The sequence below is a fragment of the Dermacentor andersoni genome, chromosome 8, assembly GCF_023375885.2.
Source record: "Dermacentor andersoni chromosome 8, qqDerAnde1_hic_scaffold, whole genome shotgun sequence".
In the NCBI taxonomy this organism is placed as follows: Eukaryota; Metazoa; Arthropoda; class Arachnida; order Ixodida; family Ixodidae; genus Dermacentor; species Dermacentor andersoni.
The window spans coordinates 74,562,617-74,587,667 of NC_092821.1; the positions used below are offsets into that span (position 1 = coordinate 74,562,617).

At 45.8% G+C, this 25,051-nt stretch overlaps 1 protein-coding gene and 1 non-coding gene across 2 annotated transcripts; one reads left to right on the forward strand and one right to left on the reverse strand.

Moving 5' to 3' along the window:
- Positions 1 to 206: 206 nt before the first annotated feature.
- On the forward strand, positions 207 to 16,087 carry LOC129386780 (pseudouridine-5'-phosphatase-like). Its single transcript, XM_055074980.2, has 5 exons — positions 207 to 258; positions 3,468 to 3,584; positions 4,843 to 5,061; positions 12,308 to 12,540; positions 15,424 to 16,087. The coding sequence occupies exons 1-5, from the start codon at positions 207 to 209 to the stop codon at positions 15,616 to 15,618; spliced, it is 816 nt and encodes a 271-aa protein (XP_054930955.1). The 3' UTR covers positions 15,619 to 16,087.
- A 2,325-nt stretch (positions 16,088 to 18,412) lies between these two features.
- Positions 18,413 to 18,595, reverse strand: LOC126538896 (U2 spliceosomal RNA). The gene has a single exon (XR_007601186.1). It is a non-coding gene; the product is annotated as a U2 spliceosomal RNA (small nuclear RNA).
- Positions 18,596 to 25,051: the final 6,456 nt, after the last annotated feature.

The window sequence follows — 25,051 nt, forward strand, 5'->3', positions numbered from 1 at the left end:
CTCTAAGCTGGTTTGCAGTGTTCTGAAAGAATGAGGGGAATGTGTTTCAAGCGCTGTATGTTCGATAATCAAAATGTAACGCACGACGCCAGAGCGTGTTGGCGTGCTGGAAGACGACCAGTCCATTATACCATTAGAAGCACTTCTGTCGTGGCATACCGGTACGCACCACGTCTGGGCAAATCCTAGTGGTTGAGAACACCGGCATGGGCATGACAGCTGTCCTTCCTGGAAGCATACAGGCCGTCAAGAATTCTGGTGCTACCATACATGAAAAGAAACGACGTCGGGCAGCCCCCTGCCCCTACACGTTGCTGAAATTCATATCTGAGCACATAGGAATCCCGCGAATTAAAAATTACCACAGCTCAAGCTAGTATGGCGTTCTGTGCGCTGAATATTTAGATACAACAAATTACAAAAGACAAATTAGAAATATGGAACGCGAAAGTAGTATTGGTGCTTAACGAAAGAAATCAACTCCATCTCTTATACAGGGTGTCCCAGCTAACCTTAGCCAGAGTTTCAAAATATGCTAATGCCACATAGCTGGACAAAACCATGGAAATGTTGTTTGCCGTCGCTTGTGCATATTAGATTAAAATTTTTCAGGTTGCTCTACAATTTTATCATTGGAACTTCTGAACTAATTACAATATATTAGAAATTGATTAATTAATTAGGACTAATTATTTATCTAGGTAGCATTTAAAAGAAAGATAATCTGAGTATCTGCAAGCGACGGCAAACAACATTACCTTGGTTCTGTCCAGCTACGTGACATTCGCAAATTTTTTAACTCTGGCTAAAGTTAGCTGGAACACCCTGTATATAATACAGATTTATGATCCAGAAATGCACTCAATATATTGTCTCAACTAAACATGCTGCATTTACGCATGCTACTTATCGAATTAAAACACTGCGATGTCTGTAGCGTTGTTATATCTCTGCAATTTTCTGCGTCGTCTAGATTGGTTGACACATTGATTTATTATTGCATTGTATTAAATAAACTGTTGCGCAAAACACGTGATTGGTGACGCATATTCAGTGCTAAGTCAGTGTTTTAGTACATAGTTAGCCTAATCATTTAGATAGCGTACCTGAGAGAAAACTACGGAAGCGCTGGGGCGCGGTAACCTGTGTTGTGCGAAAAACATATTGTGCTCACGTGATCAGTAACATTTGCTGTCTACGGATACCATCTTCATTCTCGGCTATCATTGTTTACCTTATTAATGCGATAGCAACTACACGGAGACTCCAGGCGCATTTCTGCCGTCGGCGTCGCCGTCGCCGTCACCGTGAGGTTCGACATAAAGCGCAAGGGCAATAAAACCGTTGCTGCGCGCCGTATTCTGTGTGTGCGAGTGAAAGCTTGTGAGAGCGAGCCGGCGTATTCGGTTCAATCTCGCACGATCGAGTCACGAACACGAGCAGGAAGCGTGCCCTTTCCTGTCGCGCGTGAGGCAGGGGGTACAGGCGAAGGAGGAGGGGCGTTCTTCGGCGGCTGGTAGGGTACCTCGATGACCTCCTCGCCCGCCACTCCGTACAGAGTGGAGACAACCGCGGCGCCTACTACGGCGTGGGGCATGCGAATGGCGGACGCCGTAGGGACGCGTTGCCAGGGCTCGTGCGTCTTGAAAGCAATCTCTGACGCGTGCAAAATGCGCGCCCGCACGGGCCTCATCTTCAAAACGACCTGCGATGTTTGAAAAGTGCCCATATACCGGTAACTTCGTATGCGCTGTGTTTGCGATGTTTTGTTCGCGTTAAGGCGGAAGGTGCACGAAGGTCAATTCGCTTGCGGCTGCCGCGCTTCCTCACTCCAGCATTTTGACAGCGAGCTTCCGCGCTTATGGAGCGAGATGTGTGCAAGTGTACCTGCGCTAGCGTGACGCCGTGCTTGTTAATTTAGTTAAAAGACGTTGGCGGGCTAGCTGGTTTGAATCCATGAAAGAATATGTAAGCGCGACTAAACAAAAACGTAGAAAGAGGCAAGCACACAAAGTCAGCGCTTCGTCTGTGGGTCTGTTTCTTCCTACATCCTCGTTTAGTCACGCTTACACACTCTTATCATTGTAAATTGAGTTAGTAAGCGAATGTTTACAAGTTTATACGGCCGCTAAAACTACTATCCTTACTACGTAGAGCCATCCCCTAATTTGCTATTGCAATCGGTGCTTCGGATTTCGGGCGAAACTGTGACCATTTCCTAAAATTCATGCAAGTCCACTATTTAGCATTCGGTGAATGGTGCCGCTTCTAGTGCAGCTGCGAAATGTTTTATTTCCTTATTTTCATTTTCTGGTTTCATTTCATTATTTACAATATTATCTGCTCTTCGGCCTCGTTGGAAGGAGCGTACGTGTCAGACATCTTTATATAAGCTCTGACGCAGGCGGATAAAACATGTGAACAGCTGCTCGCCACAGCTTGTGAAGGCTATTTTTTTAATATCATGCACATATGCCTATTTAAGGCACTCTTGAAGAAACCAACAAATTAAAAAAATATAGTTTTCATGGCAGCCACTTTAACATCTAGTGATGTAGTGTCATAACCAATACAGCGCACATCAAATCCGTGCGTTCCCACATATCTGTATGCTAAAATTTGGCCTCACTCTGGCGCACTCTATCCACGAGCTAAACATTGAGGCTTGAATGATCGTTTTTGTTTGAGACTGAATTTGTCATATGTCATATTTACATATATGAAATCAATACTTCTTATTTTCTTGTGTTAAAATAGATTACGCAGAAAGTGTGCAACTTCGGTGAATGCGTCTTCCCAGTAAGAAGGGCATTGTAGAGTTAAATCAAACACAACATACTTTCAAGCCACAACGTACTTGCGATACTACGCCGCCACACTCATCTAGGGCACCTAATAGGTCCGCTGAGGAGAACATTTGCACCACGTACCTGAACCCACTCCTGTTCTATAATAGCGATCATCTTCTCTCTCTACTATGGACGCTACCAACTGTCATCTCTGAGTTTTCTATGCTTCACTGCGCCTTGACGGTAGCGACATCTGTTAAATATGTGTCTCTCCCGCGCTCAAGAAACCATTTTAACGAGGTTTTAGTAGCTGTAATTACTTTGCTAAATTCAGGACAGGCCGTTGGCCGTGTCTCTTGCATATTTTGCTATATCTTCAGTTACCTTTCACATTTCAAGAAAAAGAAATTCGCAGTAATTTTCCTCCTATGTGTTTTGTTACTTGCAACTGGTGGTTTGTTCTCTACACAGTAGGCATTCCCGGAGATTACCTGCTTCTAGGACGACCAGTTTTCAAGCATATCTGTGGAACTACACTGAGAACACTGCTTGTTAGCGTTGCTTCTGTACTGAGCTCACCTATGTAAGACAAATCTTTCTGGTATATAGAATTTTTTTCAACCAATACATCAGTCTTCCGTATTGGCTACCACTAGCCATGGCTTGTACTCAACGCAGGTTCCAGCCATTCGGCGAGCAAGAGAGATGACACAGGTGCTGCTGCTGGTAAGGGCACTCTGCCAGCCTTCAAATCCGTATCCCACGTGCTTTTTGACCTTGACGGCCTGCTTATAGGTGAGTGACACCTTAGTAACAGCAAATATGTGCGACCACAAAACGCAGTTATCAATTCAGTGTAGTTGTGTCACTCCAATAATCCGTTATAGCTTTCACTTTTCTTTTTCGTCCGTTGTGAAGGGGAAGACCTAAGCATTACTGGAGATGAAAGCTTAGTCTGGGATTCCTTTGTAAAGGCTTATAGATTAAGTTTAGGGAAAGATGTACTTGTCCAGAAAGCACATTTTTTCTCGCTCAATTAATAATATCCACTCCAAAGCAGCAGTACGCTTCGAACTGACCGCGATATTGTCAGCGATATTACTGGCAACAGCATTGCTGTAAGCAGTACTACTCATTGATCATTCGCAGCGCAAATGGCCAGAGGCATAGAAATAGTAGAGGCGAGAGGAGTGCAGTTTATTAACTCAAGGTTTATTCGTAATATGTGCCAATCAAATATACGAGATCAGAAAAAACAGTATGAAACTTATATGGCGTGACAAGAACAGCAGTCCAATGGCTTATGTGTAGTTATATCTATGTAGAAAGCCTACTCCTGTTAAGTTGCAGCGATACACGGCAGGCTCACATTAGACTACACATGCTCTTGCGCGTTCTTTTAGCTACCTGATATATTTAAACTGGCCCATGTTTCTTATAAGCCTTCAGCTAAAATGCAGTACCCGTGTCTGCGTGCATCACTCCGTCTTTTTGCAATGTAAAGCATGGATATTTTCCTAAGTCGAGTAATGTTATTTTATTCAACGGTATTTCGCAATGCAGCAGCTTGAAGGAAAATCGCCCTTGTAATTAATTCTACAGTATCCAATTAGAATGAAGGTTCGTAGGAAGATAGAGACGCATTGACCGAAAGCCCCGAGAAGGCGAAGCCCAGAGCATGAAACAACGTTCCGACAAGGCGACTTGCCTTCACCACAAAAACAAATTTTTGTGTCCAAAGGTTGGCTCTAGGGTGAAAGTTCACTCTTTCGGCCACTATAGATCGCTATGCAGTGTTCCAATATACAAACGCTTATCACACTAAACACACGAGGTCACCTTCGCGAGGAACACACGCTGTAGTATAAAGAGTGCTACGAGGACTGTGGTGTTCGAATCAGCTCCACGCATGCTTTGAAGGCGAACAATGTTACCCCTGCATATTCAGTCAGACCAGGTCAGCGTTCAATTGTGTAGTCATCTTGAGTGTCCCAACTGTGTCCTGCTTTTGCTATCACCTCTTACTATTATCGGTCTCTTTCCTTTGTTAAAGACACCGAGAAGTTCTACGCTCATGCTGCAGAGAGAGTGGCCTCTCGTTACGGCAAGAAATTTACCTGGGAGCTCAATAGGCGAGTGCTGGGAACCCCAGATGCCTGCGCAGCGCGCACAATTGTCGAGACTCTTGGTCTGCCGCTAACTCCGGACGGTTTCTTGGAAGCAGTGGATCAGATGTCCCAGGAAGTATACCACAGCGCGCAGCTCATGCCTGGTGAGCGCGCACTTCTCGCGGTTATTTTTTGGCACCGCAGGTGCAACGTGCATAGGCATAAATAATACTAGGCAAGTGGCGAGGAAATTAGAGATATTGTTTGCTAGCTTCTCACTAACTAAGATTGGTGCTGATGCTACACGCAATGAATAATGGATTATATAACAATAATTACGAAAGAAAAACGTGCTTGTAAAAATATCAAAGGAACTTTAATTGGTGAACTCTACGCGAAGCACAAGTATGGAAAGCATGCACAAATAAGCAGACAAAGTATCTACGCAAATATTTAAAACACAGAGAAACTGTTCCTCTTGACAGTGGACGTTCCTATCTCAGTTGCCATGACCTTACAATCCTTCACTGACACATTGGCGTGCCAACGAGGTCAAAGTCAATCGAATCTTGTCAATCCTCACAATTTTACAGGGCTGTAGAGGTTGAGGCATATTGCTATTACTCACGAGTGGAATTGGTGCCTGAATAGAGAAGCCGTCTGTGTATTCCCTCTCCTGGTTTTACAACAGTCCATGGACCGCAAGATAAAACTGGCCTTGCTCGAAAGGGTTTGTTTCAGCGCTGGCAGCTACCTAGAATAGCTTCGATGTAGCAAGCCGCAAGGTGGTAAAACTGAGAAACTATACTTTATGAGACTACGAAAGATATTCTAAAACTGAAAACAACTTCACGTCGGTGCACAATATCGCTGGGGCTGAGCAGTATTTTAATAACTGTCGCTGTCAGCTGACGCTTTTATTAAAGGTGACGAGCTGCGAGGCAATTGGAATATATGGCAGACCACTGATGACACCTTAAAGGCTCAACACAAACCATGCGTTTGTTTTTCTGGGTTTGCAGGAGAATTCTGAAAGTATCAATTTGAAGAACATTCAGAGTATGCAACCTAATGAAGTGACTTCATTGCGACCATTAACGCGTATGGGCACCCTCTTTTCGGTGGAGGACTGGAAAAGGGCCGTCGTAACGTGGCACATATTCGTGGCACGTTATTCGACTGTTCTATAGAACAGTCGAATGTCTTTGTGACAGATGAAGACGTTTATCCACGTAGAGCAGTCTTTATTCACAAGGGCGTCTTGAGCAAAACGCGCCTATGATGTCGTCGGCCGCAGTCGCTAAAAACACTCCCATTTCTCAACATACTCCTATGTAGTAGGCACGGTGCTCTGGGGAGAAGACCAAAATTTCGCCCGCAAGCCAGAGAGTGCTTGGTGAAAGACCTCTCGTGCTCCGAAACTGACATTTGCCCTAAATCCGCATCATCATCAGCAGAAGCAGCCTGGTTACGCCCACTGCAGGGTAAAAGCCTCGCCCATACTTCTCCAACTACCCGCTCATGTTCTAATTATGACCATATTGCCCCTGCAAACTTCTTAATCTCATCCGTCCGCCTAACTTTCTGCCGCCCCCTGCTACGCTTCCCTTCCCTTCGAATCCAGTCCGTAACCCTTAATGACTATCGGTTATCTTCCCTCCTCATTACATGTCCTGCCCATGCCCATTTCTTTTTCTGGATTTCAACTAAGATGTCATTAACTCGCGTTTGTTCCCTCACCCAATCTGGTCTTTTCATATCCCTTAACGTTACACCCATCATTCTTCTTTCCATAGCTCGTTGCATCGTCCTCAATTTAAGTAGACGCCTTTTCATAAGCCTCCAGGTTTCTGCCCCGTACGTGAGTACTGGTAAGACACAGCTGTTATACACTTTTCTTTTGAGGGATAATGGCAGCCTGCTGTTCATGATCTGAGAATGCCTGCCAAACGCACCCCATCCGATTCTTATTCTTCTGATTATTTCAGTCTCATGATCCGGATCCGCGATCACTACCTGCCCTAAGTAAACACAGATAATTTGCCCTAAACTTGGAAATAATTCCACTGTGTCGACCTATATGCTTCATTTGTGGTCAGCTTTGTCACAAATCATCAGATTGTCAGAAGAGAGCCCATCAACTTTAAACTGTGTATTGTCGTAGAGGATGATGTAAAGCATGTCTATTAATGAGTTAGCATTTTAGGGTACTTCATTCACTTTCCAGGAACTGTACATCTGTCTACGTTTGTATCAAAGTCTCTGTGTTTGTATCTAACTGTTTTTCCGCCTGCATGATTTACTGCGTAGTCGGTGGTACAATGGGTAGCGCATCGGGCTGTTGTGCTGAGGTAACAGGGCTCGAAGTCAACCATTGGGCCAACTTGGGTCACCTAGTATGCGGTAATGTGTACATGCGTGCCGCTGTTAAACGAACCTTTTCCACGCCGACCTTGGTCACTGCGGGACTGCGTATGCATACCTCTGTTCCAAGAAACTCTTTGGCGCAAATTTGGAGCACTGGATATGCGCCACTCGGTCTGTGCTCGCATTAAATGAACGTCTTTGATACCAACTTTGGTCACTGGATGTGTGCCAGTACGCATGTCCCGCTCCTCCATGAACGATTTTCATGACGACTTTGATAACTAGGTATGTGCCAGCGGAATTTGCCGCTCTACAACGATTAAAGAGACCCGCTTAAAGATCTCCAATGCTGAACGTAATCGACCCCACGTAAGAAGGGTCCCGCAAGTGCAACAACCCGGCTCCTTAACAGGCTGCGTAACAAATGCACTGGGCATGTGCCGCTTTTCAATGGACGCCTTTCACGCAGCGCTTTAGCGAGTATTGCCATGACGGTACTGGGTATACCTACAGCTCTTGAAGAACCTCTTGCCAACTAGCGAAACGGAGTATGGCCAACTGAGCGTACAGCAGGCGAAGAAATAATTCTCAGTGTTCGCAAACAACGGCCCGCCACGCTTCTCGTCTCGGGGGCTACGCGCGAACTTCGTTTGCCATCTGGTGCACAGTGGCACCAGATGACACGTACAGCGTGTCAAGAAAGAAGCGCGAGAGAGGAACCCGGTTGCCGCATGAAGCATTTAACAGCGTTCGCAGGCACCGACGACGCATGTGTTTGGAAGGCCAAGCGCAGGCTTCACGGCGGCTGTGCTAGACGGCGTCGATTTTTCTTAGGGAAGCGCGAAAGAGGAGTCCCGCTGCTGTACAAGCCTCATACATGACTCGTTTCGACGGTGGGAAACAGTATTGTTGCTGTATTGATTAAAAGCTAACTCATCACCGTCGACAGGCACCCTTACAAGTGAACGAAGATTCATGATAACCAGTCAGCTTTCGTTAGTCCGTATGTGACTACCATTATCAAGGTAAATAACACAGAGCGGGTCTTGATCACGAGAATGAAATATACAGAAGAAAAAGGGTTGGAGTCCTTGCGGCAAGCATTGCAATATTCTGTCTGAAACTTGCCACTGCCCTTAAAATAAATGTACAATCATTGCACTCTACCCGTGCTAACATATCGGGAAAAAACGTGGCGATTAATAAAGAATCTCGAGAACAAGTTAAGGACCGCACAATTCACGACGGAACTAAAATTGTTAGGCTTAATATTATGAGAGAGGAAGCGCGCGGTGTGGATCAGACAGCAAATCTGTGATAGCTGATATTCGCGTTTCCATAAAAGCAAAAAAAAAACGCAGCTCGGCAGGCCATGTATAACGTACTGCAGAAAACCGGTGGACCACAAGAGATACAGAATGGGTGCCAAGGGAAGAGTAGCGCAGTTGAAGATGGCAGAAAATTGGGCGGTGTGACGAAATTGGGCAATTTGTATGCGCTTGCAAGTTGTAATCCGCAAGGGCAAGATAGGAGGAAGCAGAGATCGCTTGGAGAGGCCTTGCATTCGGTGCTGCTGGGGACCGAAAGAAGAGGCTGATGATGATGATGGTGATGATGATGATCGTGTCACCTGAGGTTAAGTCAGACATATTGCTTTTTATACATGAGAAAAACATTGCGACAGCGCTAAGGGCACCCGACGCATTCAATACTCATCATTCTCCGCTGTTACAGGGTGAACTAATCGAACAAGCAGTCTCTATCTCGGAGGATACTGGCGTAAACAAGCCGGTTCTGTGCTCGTCGCTGGACGATATGTAACACTTACTGGGGCTAGAGCTATCCTTTTGTAAGCTAAAGGCAGTTGCATCGAGGTTCTCATAGCATGTGTAAAAATTCACTCACCGTTTCTCACTCAAACTCAACGCTGAGTGTGAAGTATACATTACTACCTCTTTACAATATCATCGTGGCAAAAGTGCTCAGCTCATGGGAAGCCAATGACCCGGACAGAACTTGGGAGGAGCCTGCGACACAATGGAAACTACTTAAAGAAATGTAGCCAATAGCGAGGCGAACGCCAAGGATAAATCACGAATGCTAGCCTAAATTTTTGTCATTTATGAAAAATCCAGGTAAAACGACAAAAGCTGATCATTGTGTAATTTCGGCGTTTGCAATCGGAGGAGCCTTATCGTGAAAAAGATAATAACAATACCCTGGAAGCTTGCAGGGCAAAGGTGGGCACAACAACGCTCCGCAAAAGACACCCGGGACACTCGATCAATTTTCACAAATGAATATTCTACCGTTGTTACCACCTATCCCCAGGTGGTCTTTCAACAGACGATGGCTGCTAGACGCCTTGGCGGCAAGAAATTGAACGTGACACACCAAAGTTCGATCTCCCAGCACAAGTGCGCTAAGTAAACAAAGGAGCTCATTTTAGAGTTCTTCTGGTCACCCATTCTACAGGAGGAGTTCTGAAGATACGTGGTCATGTGACGCCTGCCAGAGGAAATTTCCCTGCAGCAAAGAAGGCAAAGCTCCCGGCGATCGAATGCTTCTTTGTAATGCGCTGCTCAAGCCTAAGGTGATAGATTCTGCCCCACGCTAGTCCATTGCTGTAGCTGTGCCCACAATTGATGCAGCAATGGTATCAGGGGCACTGTAACGTAAAGCTAGCGCAAATTTTGCTATTCTAATTGGGCTATCAGCCCACCGCGATTGGTCACAAACTTTTGCTGATCACGCCCAATTCGCTTGTCTGTCACGCGACGTCACAAAAACCGCGATAGCTCCCCTTCTGATATAACATGTGCACACTGATGATGCATGATTGGACCGAACCAAATAAAAATAGTTATTTCTGATGCGACGCCTTTCGCGATTAGCCCTCGGCTATTAGTCAAAATTTTCCGGGCTGCGCCCACTTCACCTGCCAGTCACGCGGCGTCACAAAACCGCAAAAATTCACCGTGTCAAAGTGCCGTTACGCGTTAAAGATGCATTATTATGCCGAAGAAATCTGAATTTTCTTCTGAATACCCACGGGTTGCCCCGTTCCGGATGGAATGAAAGATGGCTGCCACCGATCGCTCAGGCACTGGCTACTCGCACCTGCCGGAGAGCATGGGTTTATTTGCGTATAATAAAGCTTTTTACGTGGCCGTGTAATGTTTTCGAGCACTTGCGACACGTTTACGACCCCGTTCTGCCAACTCTTCTTTGCTGAGAATCCGTTTTAGCGTCATTTTTAAGCTTCCGTTGCATGCTACCACGATTTTCGGCTAGCCACCGCAAGCTATGTAAGGAAAAGCGGACCAGTCGCAGACGCCGGCACCACCCTCTTCATCCCGTTATCAATTTTCAGTGCACTGGCTCGGCCCCATCGAGCCCTTCTCCACTGGAGCGCGCTCCTCACCTCTTGACAGCCAATTAGATAAGACAAGCCGGTCAGTGTAGGCAATGTTATTCGTTTTCATGCAAACAAAAGTGACCTCCTGTGAACGATGAGAGCGTTTGATTGGACTGCTCAGACAATCCAGCGTGTCACCGCCCGATGCTTGCATCAGGGGTTACGCAAATTTGAAGTCAGCAGCTAGGAATAAAAACACATTGGAGTAGTTTTACCGTATAGGACCCAAGATGAGCGAATGAAAGATATCACTGGTAGGATTTTTACGACAGCCCCTTTGCTATCAAGATTTTTGCTTCACTAGCAACTTAATTATAAATTAATATATGCTGCCTATTAGGCTCATTGGTGTGGCACCGTATCACCCATATGCGATGTTGTAGTAATAAAATTCAATAGAACCCTGAAGCATATGCAGCTTAGGTTGTGCTAAGAGCAACACATGTAATGTCACTACTTGACTGCACAGCCTTTCTGTATCGCGAAGACTCGCAGGTCAACATGGACTTCTTTTCTGCTTATCTATGGCCGACACGTCCGAGCAACTCTCAATAAGCTTGAGGTACTGCAAACGGGGGGTGATTTGGGTGAAGTCAACTCCAGATATGGTTATGCGCTTGATCTGAGAAAACGCCTTGAACGTACTTTGCATCTTGCATAAAACAGGTTGTCTCTAGCACAGAACACGCAAAACAAATAACAATTGCACCACGACACGACAGCTAAAAAGTGATCACGATGCTGTCATCTCGCTGATGAACCTTGAAAATTAGCCTTATGCACTCGAAAGGAGCATTTCATGTAATGAGTTAGAAGAGTGACCATGACTGTTGTTCCGTTCGTGGCCATGTACCAAAGCTGATACAAATAAGAAACCACCTCCTCCTAACAATGTGTAGTGCTATGTGACGCCTGCTGCTGAAGAGGAATTTCCACGTCCTGGGCCTTGATCATGGGTGGCGCTGGCTAAAACTTCCAAGGCTAATCCTGTACACAAATACCAAACATTTTGGACGAGAGCATCACTGCTGTAGAAGCACTTGTAACATTGCAATCAGGATTATGAGGCGCAGGACACTGTAAGCTGCTACAACCTCGCCCGACAGACGCTATTATTCACTGTCGTCGCTCTGCCCAAGTTTGGATCTGCACTCAAGAAAATGGCGGACTGCACAAATGATTAAGCTGTTCTAATCTCATGCGGATCTTCTACATACGGGGCGCCAAATTCAGACGGCTCTTTTTCTGGCAAGAATTGCTTTATACCTTCTCGTAATCCTTTCTAAACATCGAAATAAGTACCCATGCATAAAAAATTGCGTTGTTTTACTGATATTGCTTCGCTCTCAGCTACAGGTTACACTTTTCTTTTAGTCGGTCCACTTCTCTTGCATTCCTCTATTTCCCAATTTACTCGCTCAGTCACAAAGGTAGCAAATAAACTTGGGCTTCTTAGTGAACAGTGATATTGTAAATGACGATGGAAATAAGACAAAGTAAGGCCAAGTAAAATACACATAGCGATGACGTGTCTAGCTTACTTTGATACCGCCAAGCATAAACAATGAGATGACTGAAATTTTGGAAGTTCTGCAGCTTAAGTTCTACCTCATATCGGCATGCAGGCGCTGAACGTCTGCTGCGCCACCTACATGCTCACGGTATCCCCATGGCCGTCGCCACCAGCTCGACACCAGCTTCATTCGCCCTCAAGATGACGCAGCATAAAGATATTGTGGCCCTCTTTCACCATGTGGTCTGCTCTGGCGGGGACCCAAGAGTAAAGCACGGAAAGCCTCACCCGGACATATTCCTCGTCGCCGCGTCGAAGTTTCTGGAGACGCCACCTTCCGAAAAGGTGACGTGGAATTCTGATGTTTTGAAGCTTTACAACGCCCTCCGACGGATACTTGTATTGCAGCGAACTGTTCGGGAGCGTCAATTTTTCTTTATTTCACCATTTCTTTTTTAAATCGTAGTGCAACCTTCCGCCATTGAGATGAAAACTGTTCTTTCGCTTGGTGCAAGCGTGTTTTCTGCTGTGACCTTCCACATTTCTGGGTAATTTACATAATTATAGTTTGTAGACGTTTTACTGTATAAGGTTATTTTCCTACTTTTGTCACAAGGGAGCTGTGGGTCGCTGCGAAAAAATCTCTAAGACGAAAGATTGCAACTGTATAACGTTATGTAATTGCACACAGCGGTGGCTTCCTGGTAGAGTCACGATTTCTTCGGACGGCCCTCAAACACTTGACAAAAGCGTAGTTGTTGCAGCTTTCGATTGACACGGAAGTTCCACAGTAATTTTGTTCTTGTTTTGAGTTAGTCGTTAACGCGGTGTGCAGAATCGTCAAAATGACGATACAGGAATCCCCCATTTGCCGAAACTTACAGCAAACACGACAGCTTGGCTTCTCGGTATGTATATAACGAAGGCGCTCATTGTATTTGCCCACAATGAGTCGCCTAAAATTTCAGCTTTACACAAACGTTGTTACACATCTTAGTGCTCATTGTACCTACGTGCCTGCATGATGACCTTTATCAGTACACACTACTGTTCCGCTGACTCAGCACGAAATGAACCAAATTTGAGCCAGTACTTTCGTTATCACTTTTTATTGAGATAGCTATTATATGGACACTCCAGGCGCATTTCTGTGTCGGCGTCGCCGTCGGCGTGATGTTCCGTGTGAGTGAAAGCTTGTGAAGGCGAGCCGGCGAACGTGGCCTGGGTGCGTGCCCTCTCCTGTGGCGCGCGAGCCAATGGGGGTCAGGAGAGGGAGGAGTGGCGTTCTCCGGCGGCTGCCAGGGTGTCTCGCTGCACTTTACCGCAGGTTCCTACTTCCCAAACAAGAATCTCTCTCTCTCTCTCGATGTTCTCCTCGCCCGCAACTCCGTACAGAGCGGACACATTTCGGCGTCTACTACGGCGTTCGCCACGCGAGTCGCGGACGCCATAGGGAGGCATTGCCGGCGCTCGTGTGTCTTGAAAGCAATCTGCGATGTGGCCAAAGTGCCTGCCCGCGCGGGCATCATCGTCAAAGCGATCTGCGATCTTTGCACTGTGCGCGTAGTGCTGGTAGCTCCGTATGCGGTTTGCATTCGACGTTTCGTTCGCGCTGAAGCGACAGATGCACGGAGGTCAATTGGTTCGCGGCTACTGCTGTGATTCCTAACTCTTGAGTTTTCATAGAGTTTCCGCTGCCATTGAGTGAGATGTGTTCATGTTTACCTGTGCGCGCGTGACACTGAATTGTTTAATTTAGTTAAAACACGATGGCGGGCTAGTTGGTTTGCGTTCATGATAGAATGTGTAAACGCGACTGAAGAATGACCTAGAAAGAAGCAGACACACAAAAGAGCGCTGTCTCTAGGTGTCTGTTTCTTTCTACGTCCTCGTTGAGTCACGCTTACATATTCTATTATTGTTAATTTATTCAGTAAGCGAAAGTTTACAAGTTTATACGGTCGATAAATCCACTATCCTTACTTCGTACAGCTATCTACTAATTTGCTATCGCGATAAGTGTTTCGCCTTTCGGGCGGAACTGCGAATATTTTAGTAAACCGAAAGCACAAGAACCTTATGAACATGGAGTCAACAGATGAAAGACGCATGTGGTTAGAGATCGCTAGAAAAGGACTCCGTCTTGCAGTGAACGTAAATGGTGATGACGGCGATGAACAGGAAAGCGGATAATAAGTATTCTACATCTTCAACAACGACAACTCTACTTCTGCCACATGAAAGTTGTGGCTTCTATCATGCTGAATCCCTTTCGTTAGCGTTCGACGGTCAGGGTTTTTCTTGTAAAGAAGCTTAGCTGACTAAATTTTTACTAGAGATGAACAGTCTTTTGCGTTGATGAATGAGAAGAAATGCGCATAAAATTTACACAATTATTGCTCTAATAAGTGCTTCTGTAAAAGGTGCGCAACCTTCAGCAACTGTGCATTGTCGTGTACTATGAAGCAATGACTGTGCTCTCAATAATAGTTGCCTTTTGTGTACTTGACAGCAGTCATTTTCATCACATGTCGTGTTCGAGAATATATTTTTACAACATGCCAATGTGGTGGAGATCAAATTTCCAGCTAATTTTGCCGCGATTTCTCTTAATAACCTATTAGAACCCACTTTTGAAGGTTTATCATTTTAACATTGTAGTCTTGCGTACGTTTAAATTAAGGTTCAGGAATAGATAAATTTTCCCATGTCAGATTTTTTTCATGTTTTCGTACTGTTCCCTACTGTTTCATTTCGCATACGTATTGTTTATTTCAGTTTTTTGAAATATATTACGCAGGACGTCTATTGACATGTATTTGAGAACACGACCTTGTTTACACATTTTACATACAATTGATGTCATGAATTTGTATACAATGCACGCATTACTTTATGTGGTTCTGAAACCCTTCCTGATTAAGTGAACAGTCTCGCTGTCAACAGATTATAATACATGGGGGACAGTGAAGTTTACGCACAGATGACCAGCTCACGGTTTGCTGTGGGCGTGTGTAGCTATAGGTCTATTCGCTCCATGAAATGTATTTGTGAGCTAAAGAGCTCATCCATTATGACAAGCGACTATTTCCAAGAAGTGGTATATTGTTGAATACCCAAGCAAGAGACCTATTGTATACGTCCCACTGGAAACCTTATAGAGGCTCGTTTGTAATCAATTATTATGCTTTAATAAACGTTATTTTCTTTCCCGTCTTTTGACCATAGGTGCTGGTGTTCGAAGACTCACCTATGGGTGTAACGGCAGCTCTGTCCGCTGGTATGCAGGTGGTTATGGTTCCAGACCCTCGTATCGACGAAGAGATTCGGCGTCGGGCTACCCTGTGCATTGTCTCGCTGACTGAGTTTAAACCCGAGGTGTTTGGGCTTCCGTCTTTCAACACTTCCCCACAGAAGAGCTGACACGCTGGTGTAAAGATTGGGACGCCAAGAAAATGCTTCACTGGGGAAGGGGGGGAGGCGTATGTGAGCGTAACACTTGCTACGAATCCAATTCACATTGTGCAAAACGCACCGCTCTTGCGGCATTTCTGTTCGCTAACACGTATTCCCAAAGCACACTTTGTTAAACATCGGGGAGCATAAACGCGTACAGGTGTACTGCCGACATTCGTTGCGTCGATGTAGAAGGCTCGCCGTTGGAAGCAACGCCAAAGCAAGGAACGGCACTCAAAGACTGTGAGCTTGGTTTGGCCATTGCCATTGCGCTTCAACACGGCTGCAACCCATGCTTGCTCAATGCGGCGCTTATGTCGTGCCAAGATTCGTGACTGATACAAGCATCGGAACACAAGTGTCTCTAAATCTGTCAAGCGTAGAAATGGAGTCGTAAAGCTCCTAGCTAGCCAATATGCTCATGCGCTCTGTGCCTCTTTACATTTTCCATGTTTCTCTACTCAGTGTGCTTCAATTTGTTATTGTTCCGTTCTACCCGACATCATTTCGACATTTGCGCGACCTGCATGCATTGCTTGCCCACTTGGCGCAATGTTAAACGCAAGAAATATGAGTCCTGCTCCAAGGCAGCTACGCGGTGGCCAATAGGCACACGCCATTCGCAGTCATTCGTGCTGCCTGGTAAAGCTCCTTTTAAACCTAGCTTCGTTGTTTAGTTTTGCGCGAGAAGGGCAAAATATTGCGGGCTTCACGATCGAGAAGAATATACCATTTGGATAACGAACAAAATATGGTTTAACTCCTTACTGAAGTGCTGGCAACGCGCATAGATGCGCGTGTTTATTTCATTTAGATTTTCTTCGTGATTTACTACGTGCGCCATGCTGCAAATTTTCCGATAAAAGAACTCTTTACTCGCGAAACTTACGGGCAAAGCAGTTAACCGTTTCTATGACATTGTGAGTCCGTCATGCGACCTCACGTGTTCCGATTTCCTCCAGTATCAATTCCGCGGAACTGACTACACCGTACTCCAGTGCAAGTAGCACGCTGTGATCGTTCGCATTGTTAGGAAAAAGAATTACCTAAATTATTGTTTAATTTATGCAACACGAATGCATAAACGCAAATCAGCCGAATAGTCATAACAAACATCTAGGATTGTTCTCGCTCTAATTATTGTAGTTCAATAAAGCTGCATGTGGTATTCTACTACACGTATGAAATGTTCAACCTAGGGCTCCACCCACCACGCGGATTCTACCACAGCCTGTTTCCGTGCAAAATAGCAATTTTGTTTCTCTCTCGCACAAATAGCAAGAACGTTGTTAGAAACTATAGATATACTAACAGTTAAATTTTCAAATTGAATACGAATGTCCAAGACTACCTTGGAGTAGCTGATCGAATACCAATTGTTATTATTTTCTTAACATTGTGATGTATAAAGTATGCGTGTAGCCCACCTTCTTTTAGTAACATAGTAATGAGTGGTTGTTTACGTTGCTGCATGGAAGATGTTATGACATTTACAACTGTACTTTCGCTACACTCAGAAGCTTGTAAATGAGCTGAAGTATGATCGTAATGATAGCATAACATTGATCCTAATGAACGCACGAAAAACGCGCCACAATACGTTGTGCGAGCAATCTAAATCCCAACAGCAACGCACATTGCATGGCGAGTTCTCCAAGTAATAACTTATGTGTTATTCGTGGGAACTACCCGCAGCCTGCCTCTAGGCAAGGCACCATCATAGAAGGAATAAGAATTATTGGCAAGACTTTAAAGCGCCCTTTAAGGGACCCTTCAAGATATTTTTAGCAGAGATAAATTCACCGATATTTGAATATTTATTACATTTATCACTCAAGCAAACCACTGCATTGTGATCGACTACATCATTGCTCAGTGACGCTCACCGCAACCATTTCTGCCGGTATCGACGTCAACACTTGGTCGTCCATCAAAAAACCAAGTAGCAGATAATCGCTGCACTGCAGCGAAACGCATAAGGTTGTATTATATTTGTTTGGTGTTGTGTGTATATTAACAACGAGAGGGAGGTAAAACAAACACTGTCCTAAAGCGAACACACACACGTACAAAACACAGAGGGGCCACTCGCTGCTCTTACACCTTTAGCATCTAAGCATTGCTCTGTGTTTCAGGGAAGTGCGCAGACGCTCGTGAGGAGCCTCGTTGCTTCGTTTTGCGCGTGCAGTACACTCCTGAGTGTTCTTCGCGCGGTGCAAATTTCTAACCTCGATGTATTGCTGTGGTCGGGCTGAACTTTATTTGTTGTTCGTGTGGCTCTGCATGCTGAACCGCCTGCATAGGCTATGAGAAAAGGAAATACACGCTGTGCAGGTGCCAGGATATTCGACCGGTAGTGGCAACTGCGCCTCTTACTCATTATCGTCAGAGAAGCTCATTACAAACAGCCATCTTCCCTTCAAAGATACGGACACGACCGCGGCTCCTCGTGACTTCTTACTTCCATGGTAAATATGCGCGACCAGCTCTCTGGAGTACTAACCTTGGAACAAGGATCCATGGAGTGCCAACTTAGGCTACGTAGGCGCCTCGTGCTTTTGACACTGTCAGCTATGGGCTACGTCAGCGCGTGAGAAAGATCGGGACAGAGGCAGCGCAAGATGAAATTCATGGCATCTGTTTTTTTTTTCTGGAATTGATTTCTTGGCGGAATAGTTTTTTTACAGCGGACCCGTATATAGCGCGACTCTGGAAAAAATTGTGTGCGTCAATAGAGCCATGAAAATCGAGAATCTATTGCCATACTTGGGCCGATCCCAAAGATAGTGCAGTGCAGGACCGACCCGCGGTGGGGGTAAAGCAGGCTTTAAGCATTCCGTCAACTTACAACAATAAGTTTAATATCTAGGTTCAAATACAACCCGTATCAGATATTAGGCTCGTAAGAACAGATGCTACACTTTTACCCGCGTCGGGGATGTCTACGTTCGCACCGCGCTCTCTTTGTCGGCGTTCCAAGCGCTTGCCTATCTGCTTTCCTTCCTCTCTCCCGTGGTGGTGGTCCCATAAGCGTGCTGCCCGCCAGGACCGCGACGCGGAAAGGCGAACCATCCATGTGGCCCCGATATCGCAAACTTGGCACGTTTCATCGGACCTATGGCCTGGTTTCAGAGGAAGTTTTTGGGGAACTAACCTTTGTGTGGCCTGAGCTGTATGAGACCGCTTAGGATTTTCGAGTGACCTCACAACCATTACTGCACTACAGGACGTCGACCAACTCACGATTGCCTTAGCTACGGGGAAGCAGTGTCTGCCTTCGGAGTGCGGTGAGGTGCGTGTCTGTTTCACGCGCCCGGATTCGTTAGTAAAATATATCGTGCCGTGCCGCGTATTGGAACAATACATGAGTATGTATACTCTATGGTGCCTCATCAGCTTCTGAGACTCAACATCGTAGAGGAGTGACTAGTGGCGTCTAGCCTTCGCTTTATGTGCACACGGCGTTTCACGCACCGCAATGTATAGTTCGCCATTAAGGGGCCCACATAGACAGCCTCGCAGGCCATACACCTTCATAGAGGGGAATTTAATTGAATTTCTTTTTAAGTCTTCCGTTATACGTGCCAATACCACGATATGTGTGTTGTGTTGCGTTGGGTTTGGTGGCGCATAAGCAACTAAGGCTATCACGCGCCAAATACAAGGTATAGTTCCCGCTGCTATTTGTCCCTGAGTTTGCTGTGTACTAACAACCTGCAATTTTTATGGGGCATGGTTACTTTCTCTATATCATTGTTGCGTGTTTGTGCAGCGCATTCATCTGCTCTCTCCTTTCCAGCAATTCCTACGTGACCACGATGTAATTATGAGGCACAAGTAGTGGGGTACGTCGCGTTAATTTTGACCACCTGGTGTTCTCTAACGTGCACCCACTGCACGCTACAAGGGCTTCCATCAAAATTCAACCCCCATGGCCGATATTTCATGTCGGGCCCTGGGGCTTAGCAGCGCAACGTCGAAGCCAGCATGGCACCACGGCGGGTCGAATAACTTCGGACTGCGTACAAATATCGCTGCCGTTGTTGTTGCGTTCATCTCTCCAACCGTCGATATACGCCACCTATTACAAAATATAGGGCCATGAAAATTGTTGCCAGGTAAAACAAACGTCTCTCCATTAAGCAGGGTGCAGGCTTCTACTGGTCATATTGCTTTAAATTGGCTGGAGCTGAACATGTACCGGCTTTTTGAAGAAAAACATCACGAATCTATTATTTTGTCCCTTCAGTTCTCCTCGGTCCAGTTTTACTTTCGCGCTGTTATTTCAATAATGCTTGGAGGTTAGCCGCTCCATGCATTCACCCAGAAGCTTATTTCTCTCCTCAGGAGCCGCGGCTATCCTGCAGTAAATTATCCGAGACTGTCACCACTTGCATCTCACATTCTTTCTGCAAGCTCAAATGATCGTTGTTGTCCCTCAAATTCGGACAGCGAAGTATATTTTTTGCGTTCTAACAGTGAATTTTCAGATCCAGTGAAAATCACAACAACAAGCACTCTTCACGTTCGAAATTTAAATTGATCACATATCACTGCTTAGAACTCTTCAAACGTTGCTGTGGTCGCAAATAAGACCTAAAATATTCGACTACTGCGAAGCTGCTCTGAAGTCAAGTGTAACAATAAGATATGTGCAGACTCACCGTACGTCATACATTATAGGCTCATATTTTGATATTTATGTAAATACACAAGTGCGCCTGTCCTCGCAAACGCAGGTTATGGTCATTTACGAGAATTAGAAATGCGTCGCGTATAGTTTCCAGCGCACTATATTACTAATATTACTAAACTGTGTGTCAATATGGTCTTTGTTTTTCTACACTTTTTTCGCAAACGCATTTTGTAACACGGTTTCATAACTGGGGCGACCTATTTGTTTTTCGGTGACGGTAACGACGATTGGTAACAAAAACAGTCTCAGCAAATTCCATAATACCGGCACCGTTACAGCACGTGGTTTCTAAGGCGGTGATAATTGAATGTGCCACCCCCTTTCTGCAGTAACGCAATTACCGCCACCGTCATTGACGGTCCTTACTAGAATCTTGCCTAGCTTAGTGACAAGCAGTTACTAGCTTTTGGTTAGTAATTGAGGCGTCACTTTTGAAGACATGTTTTCTTATCCGACTGCAGACGTATTTGGCGAACGTGGGATCATGGGATCTCGTCACCAGACCTACACAGAAATGGTCGGTTAGTCGACTTGTGCATGTCATATAAACACTACAATGGCATTACCTGATGTGTCGTCATGCCGACATGTAGCAATAGTCACCAACAGAGGATTTAACGTAGAAACGAGTGTAAGTAGCCGTAAACGGAGTGGTATGTATGCTTCTGTATAGCTGTGGTCCTCTGCTGCGCCTTCGACGAGTGTCATTGAACTTAACAGCCGTGCTCTCCACCAGATGATGTGGGGTGTCCGGGTTCAATTGGGAGCCTCAGTACGTGCATGCCGCCACGTGCGGTGGGAAGCAGGGCGTGCGCTTCGTGGCACCCTAGAGGCCTGGAGGTAGGAGAGAATGGGTGCTATGCAGGAAGGCCCGAGTTTGGCAAAGAGCAATATCCGCGAGCTCTGGCGACACTCTCGGATGAGTGACCTAACTGCATCAATACATAACATTCAACCCACGGCACGCCTCCAGTTTTCTTGGCTTATGTAGATTAATTTTTGTGTTACGACAAATAGGGCGCTACCTCAAGAGTGGACGGAAAAGGAGGAGTCACGTGGCGAAACTATTGGTGCCTTCTTCCATTAGATGTTTGTTCAACCCCGTGCACTACCTGAGCAAGTAAGTTAAAGTAAAAAATCTTTCTTATGTATTATCGTAATACATTTTCGGGTAGTTTTTACTCTCGTCAAAATGTGCAAGATGTGCCTTAGCTGTGTTTTAAAATAATTTGTAATTTAATTATTTTACGTTGTACCACAAGGGAGCGCTACGGTCTGCTTCGCACTCGATGGTTTGTAGACGCATAGTGTCTGAAAGAGAAGACTCGTCTGTCACCTGCTCTAGAACGACGTGGGAAGCTACTTGCGTCGAGTGCATATATATAAATAGCGGGACGATCACGGTACTGCGAAATTGTGATTTTGCGCTGATAACAATAGGGAGCGCAGGTGCGTAACGTTGCTCAGTTGTCTGCGCTGGAAGTCAGAAAGCGGCGTGAGAAGGGTGCGCCTGTGTTGACATACGTGGTTTTTATCTGGACATTTAATTACCACTGACTTCGTACGTTCCCCCCTATCTTTGTTCCCTGACTGTCGTCGAGCAAAAACAGCGTAGCGAGTAACTCGTGGCATCGTGCTTCTGTTGCTTCAAGAAGCACGTCGGAGTGCGCATGCGCGCTGTCATCCTCGAGCACGCATGGAGGTGAAAGCGGTGCACCGGCGATGGTGATGCTTATGGTGGTGTGACCTGCCCATTACGCGCGGTAAGGATCCCCTGGGCGTGGTGTTTCTAAACACCTGGGCATCTGTTCCATGGGGTGCCTTGCAACACCGTCTAGATACGACATGGGAAAGGTGAGGAGAGTAGGCTGGTGGGATACTGTAAAAGACTCAGTGCCGTCGGAGTACGTCATAAACGCTTCATAGCAGCGCTGGCGTGTACCCGGCACGACCACAAAATATGAAGAGGTTTATTGCCGACGGATAGTAGAGAAGTAGTTGCGGGTAGTCTGCTGTCTCCAAAGTGTGCCGTCGTGCTCTTCTTTGCGGCATTGACGGTCGCGCTACTGTTGGCGCCCCTCGTCTTCGTCACACAATATAAATAACCAAGTAACGATTCCAAAGATCTGCACAAAGTTTTAGCACTTTTTCATCTCACATTTCTTCAATCGTGTTTTCGTTGCTTGCCCATCTGCTAGATTCCTAAATACCATCAATGAAATTGCGTCGGTGACAGCAAGCTGAGCCTTCAAGATATTTCGGCTCAGCCACGTGACGTGTAACATCTCATCGAAAGCCAGCGAACGCAGGGCGCACGCACTCTGCACATGAAATCGACGCTGAGCAACGCGGCATACCAGAGATTTCAGATTGGATGTCGTAGGCAGCAATCCACTCTTACGGTACTTTCTCGAGCATGGAATTAGCTCTGCGGTGGAACAACTGTGCCCCCCCCCACCCCCTCCGAGACACTGCACTTTTACACGAAGCTGTTTATGGCTAAGGTTCTGTGAAAAGTTCATGTGTGCGAACAAAAACAATCTTTATCTACAATGGCTCGTGCAACGGCACGCACATTCGTGGTCCTCGTCTTCTACAGACAGAACAAGTGAGTCATATCTTCCGTGAATAGAGCGACGTTCTGGTTTGGGAGCTATGCTCGCGCTTGAAATGTAAGTTTGGCCCTATATATTCTGACGATGCTTGTGAAGGTCCTCAGGAACTCGCTGCGGAACAGGTATCAGGTCATTAAAAAGGACTCTCGGTTTCTAACGAAATCCTGGTGGAGTCATTCAATGAGAAATAGACGTGAGGCAAATTGCCTTCAAGGTTCCACTTGTTGGAGGCTGACACCCTATCGAATGTCTCGAGCCAGGTCTCCGGGTCTTCCGATGAAGCTCCGCGGAAGGTTGTTGGCGCCCTGGGGTGCTGAAGCATTACCGTTGGTGGCGACCTGTTGCCATCGTTGGTACTGACTTGGTGTTAATCCTTTTTCTCGGCTCAGGTAGAAGACCGTGTTCCGGGGGCAAATTTTGTACTCTGTGGCTTTCTCGATGTCTGGGACGACGTTGCTTTTGTCTTCCGGGTTCGGGATTATATCACGGCTTTTCGAGGGCGTTCCGTGCATGAACGAACTTCTCTTCTCAAGCAGATGTCACCTAGTAGCGATGGTGAAGAAAGCAGCAAAACTGTTATTGTCGTAAGCAGCGTTTTATTGGACGCGCCTGTGCCCTCAAAAATACGATACACTCAAAGAACAATGATAGTGGCGAACGCTGTCGGAGATCGTCGCAATACTGATAAGCGGGTCAAGCCCGTGAGCTTTTATACGTGAGTCATCTAAAGTTCCATATTATTCACTGGTGCCCGCGCGTCTTCGTGAAAGTACTACACAATTCGCGTCGCGCCTACATGCAATAAAACTACACTAGGTTCCATGACAGCGAATAGAACCATCGATAGGACTCGAGAAATTTACAGTACATGCAGGCGTGTCTTGCGCTTAGCGAGAACATTTCGTACAGGGTGAAACGGGGTCACCCAATAAACGAGTACATGTGGTAATATATATACATCCGCGCGCCAACATTCAATCAGCTCGGCGCCATTTCGTCTGTTACTGAGACCATGTACGACGCCTGCACTTCCAAACTTGCGAGTTCAAGAGAACTGTGAACTCGTGTATGTTGGACGAAGCCAAATTCAAGAGCTTGGTGCAGGCGTTGCGCGCTGCACCGTAGAATTGAAGACAAAATGTGGTGCACTCCCTGCACTGGTGCCAAAGGTGCAGCCAAATTGGACGCAGCTGTGTATAAAACACTACCATTCCGAAATTGCACAACGAATTATCAGAGACATCATACTGGAGGACTGGCTAATGATGTTGACGATCTGTTGTTTTTTAATGAGCATTTGCATATAAGCACGCGAGCATTTGGCATTTAGCTTCCATTGGAGTGCATCGGTTCGAGATGTATATTGATAACAGAAGAATAGAGGATTTACACAAGCCGGCACGTGTGCCAGACGGATTGTTTTACAGAGAATGGTTAGTGCGATACATTCTTTCGTCTGTTTTGTCATCTTCACGATTGCAACTAATTTGCCACTCCAAGTGAGATTTGTTCCCAGGCCAAGAGTGTACAGTGGAAGGTATTGACTGAATTGATAGTCAAGCTAACGCCGCCGGCAGCGATAACAATGACACTATCACGACAACCTGTCGACTGAAATTACCTACAATTTATTCTTCGCGAAACAAAGCGCGACAACTACTCGCTTGTGCAAAATTAGCACCCGCTAGATGTCCGTTCGATATGGGACTTAAGAAACAAATATACAGGTTTATCAGGCTGGGAAATCCATCTTTCTAATTAATCGAACGTTGCCTAATTAGCGACAGAACATTTTCATGGCGAATAATTCACTGAGGTCATCATAAAAGAATTCGGCAAGCATTCGCATCGATGTTAGCGCTTCCCTAGTTTAAAATCAAGAAAGAACAACGATTAATTGAGCTACAGTGCTCCTACTAGGACGACACTGTAGGTCTCTCAATACAACACCCACCCATGCAATGTGCATGTCGAACCTGGTGTATGAAAGGCGATTCTAGCGCGCGGAAGTTCAGCGGATGGTGGGCGACGTGCATTATGGAACCTACAGCTAACCTTAACTTCCTTCTTTATTTCCCCAGCTGGAATG

Coding starts and splice junctions, on each gene's coding strand:
- LOC129386780 (XM_055074980.2), top strand. CDS start 207: ATGGGCATGACAGCTGTCCTTCCTGGAAGCATACAGGCCGTCAAGAAT. Junction 3,585..4,842: donor CCTTGACGGCCTGCTTATAG/GTGAGTGACACC, acceptor CCTTTGTTAAAG/ACACCGAGAAGTTCTACGCT. Junction 12,541..15,423: donor AGACGCCACCTTCCGAAAAG/GTGACGTGGAAT, acceptor TTTTGACCATAG/GTGCTGGTGTTCGAAGACTC.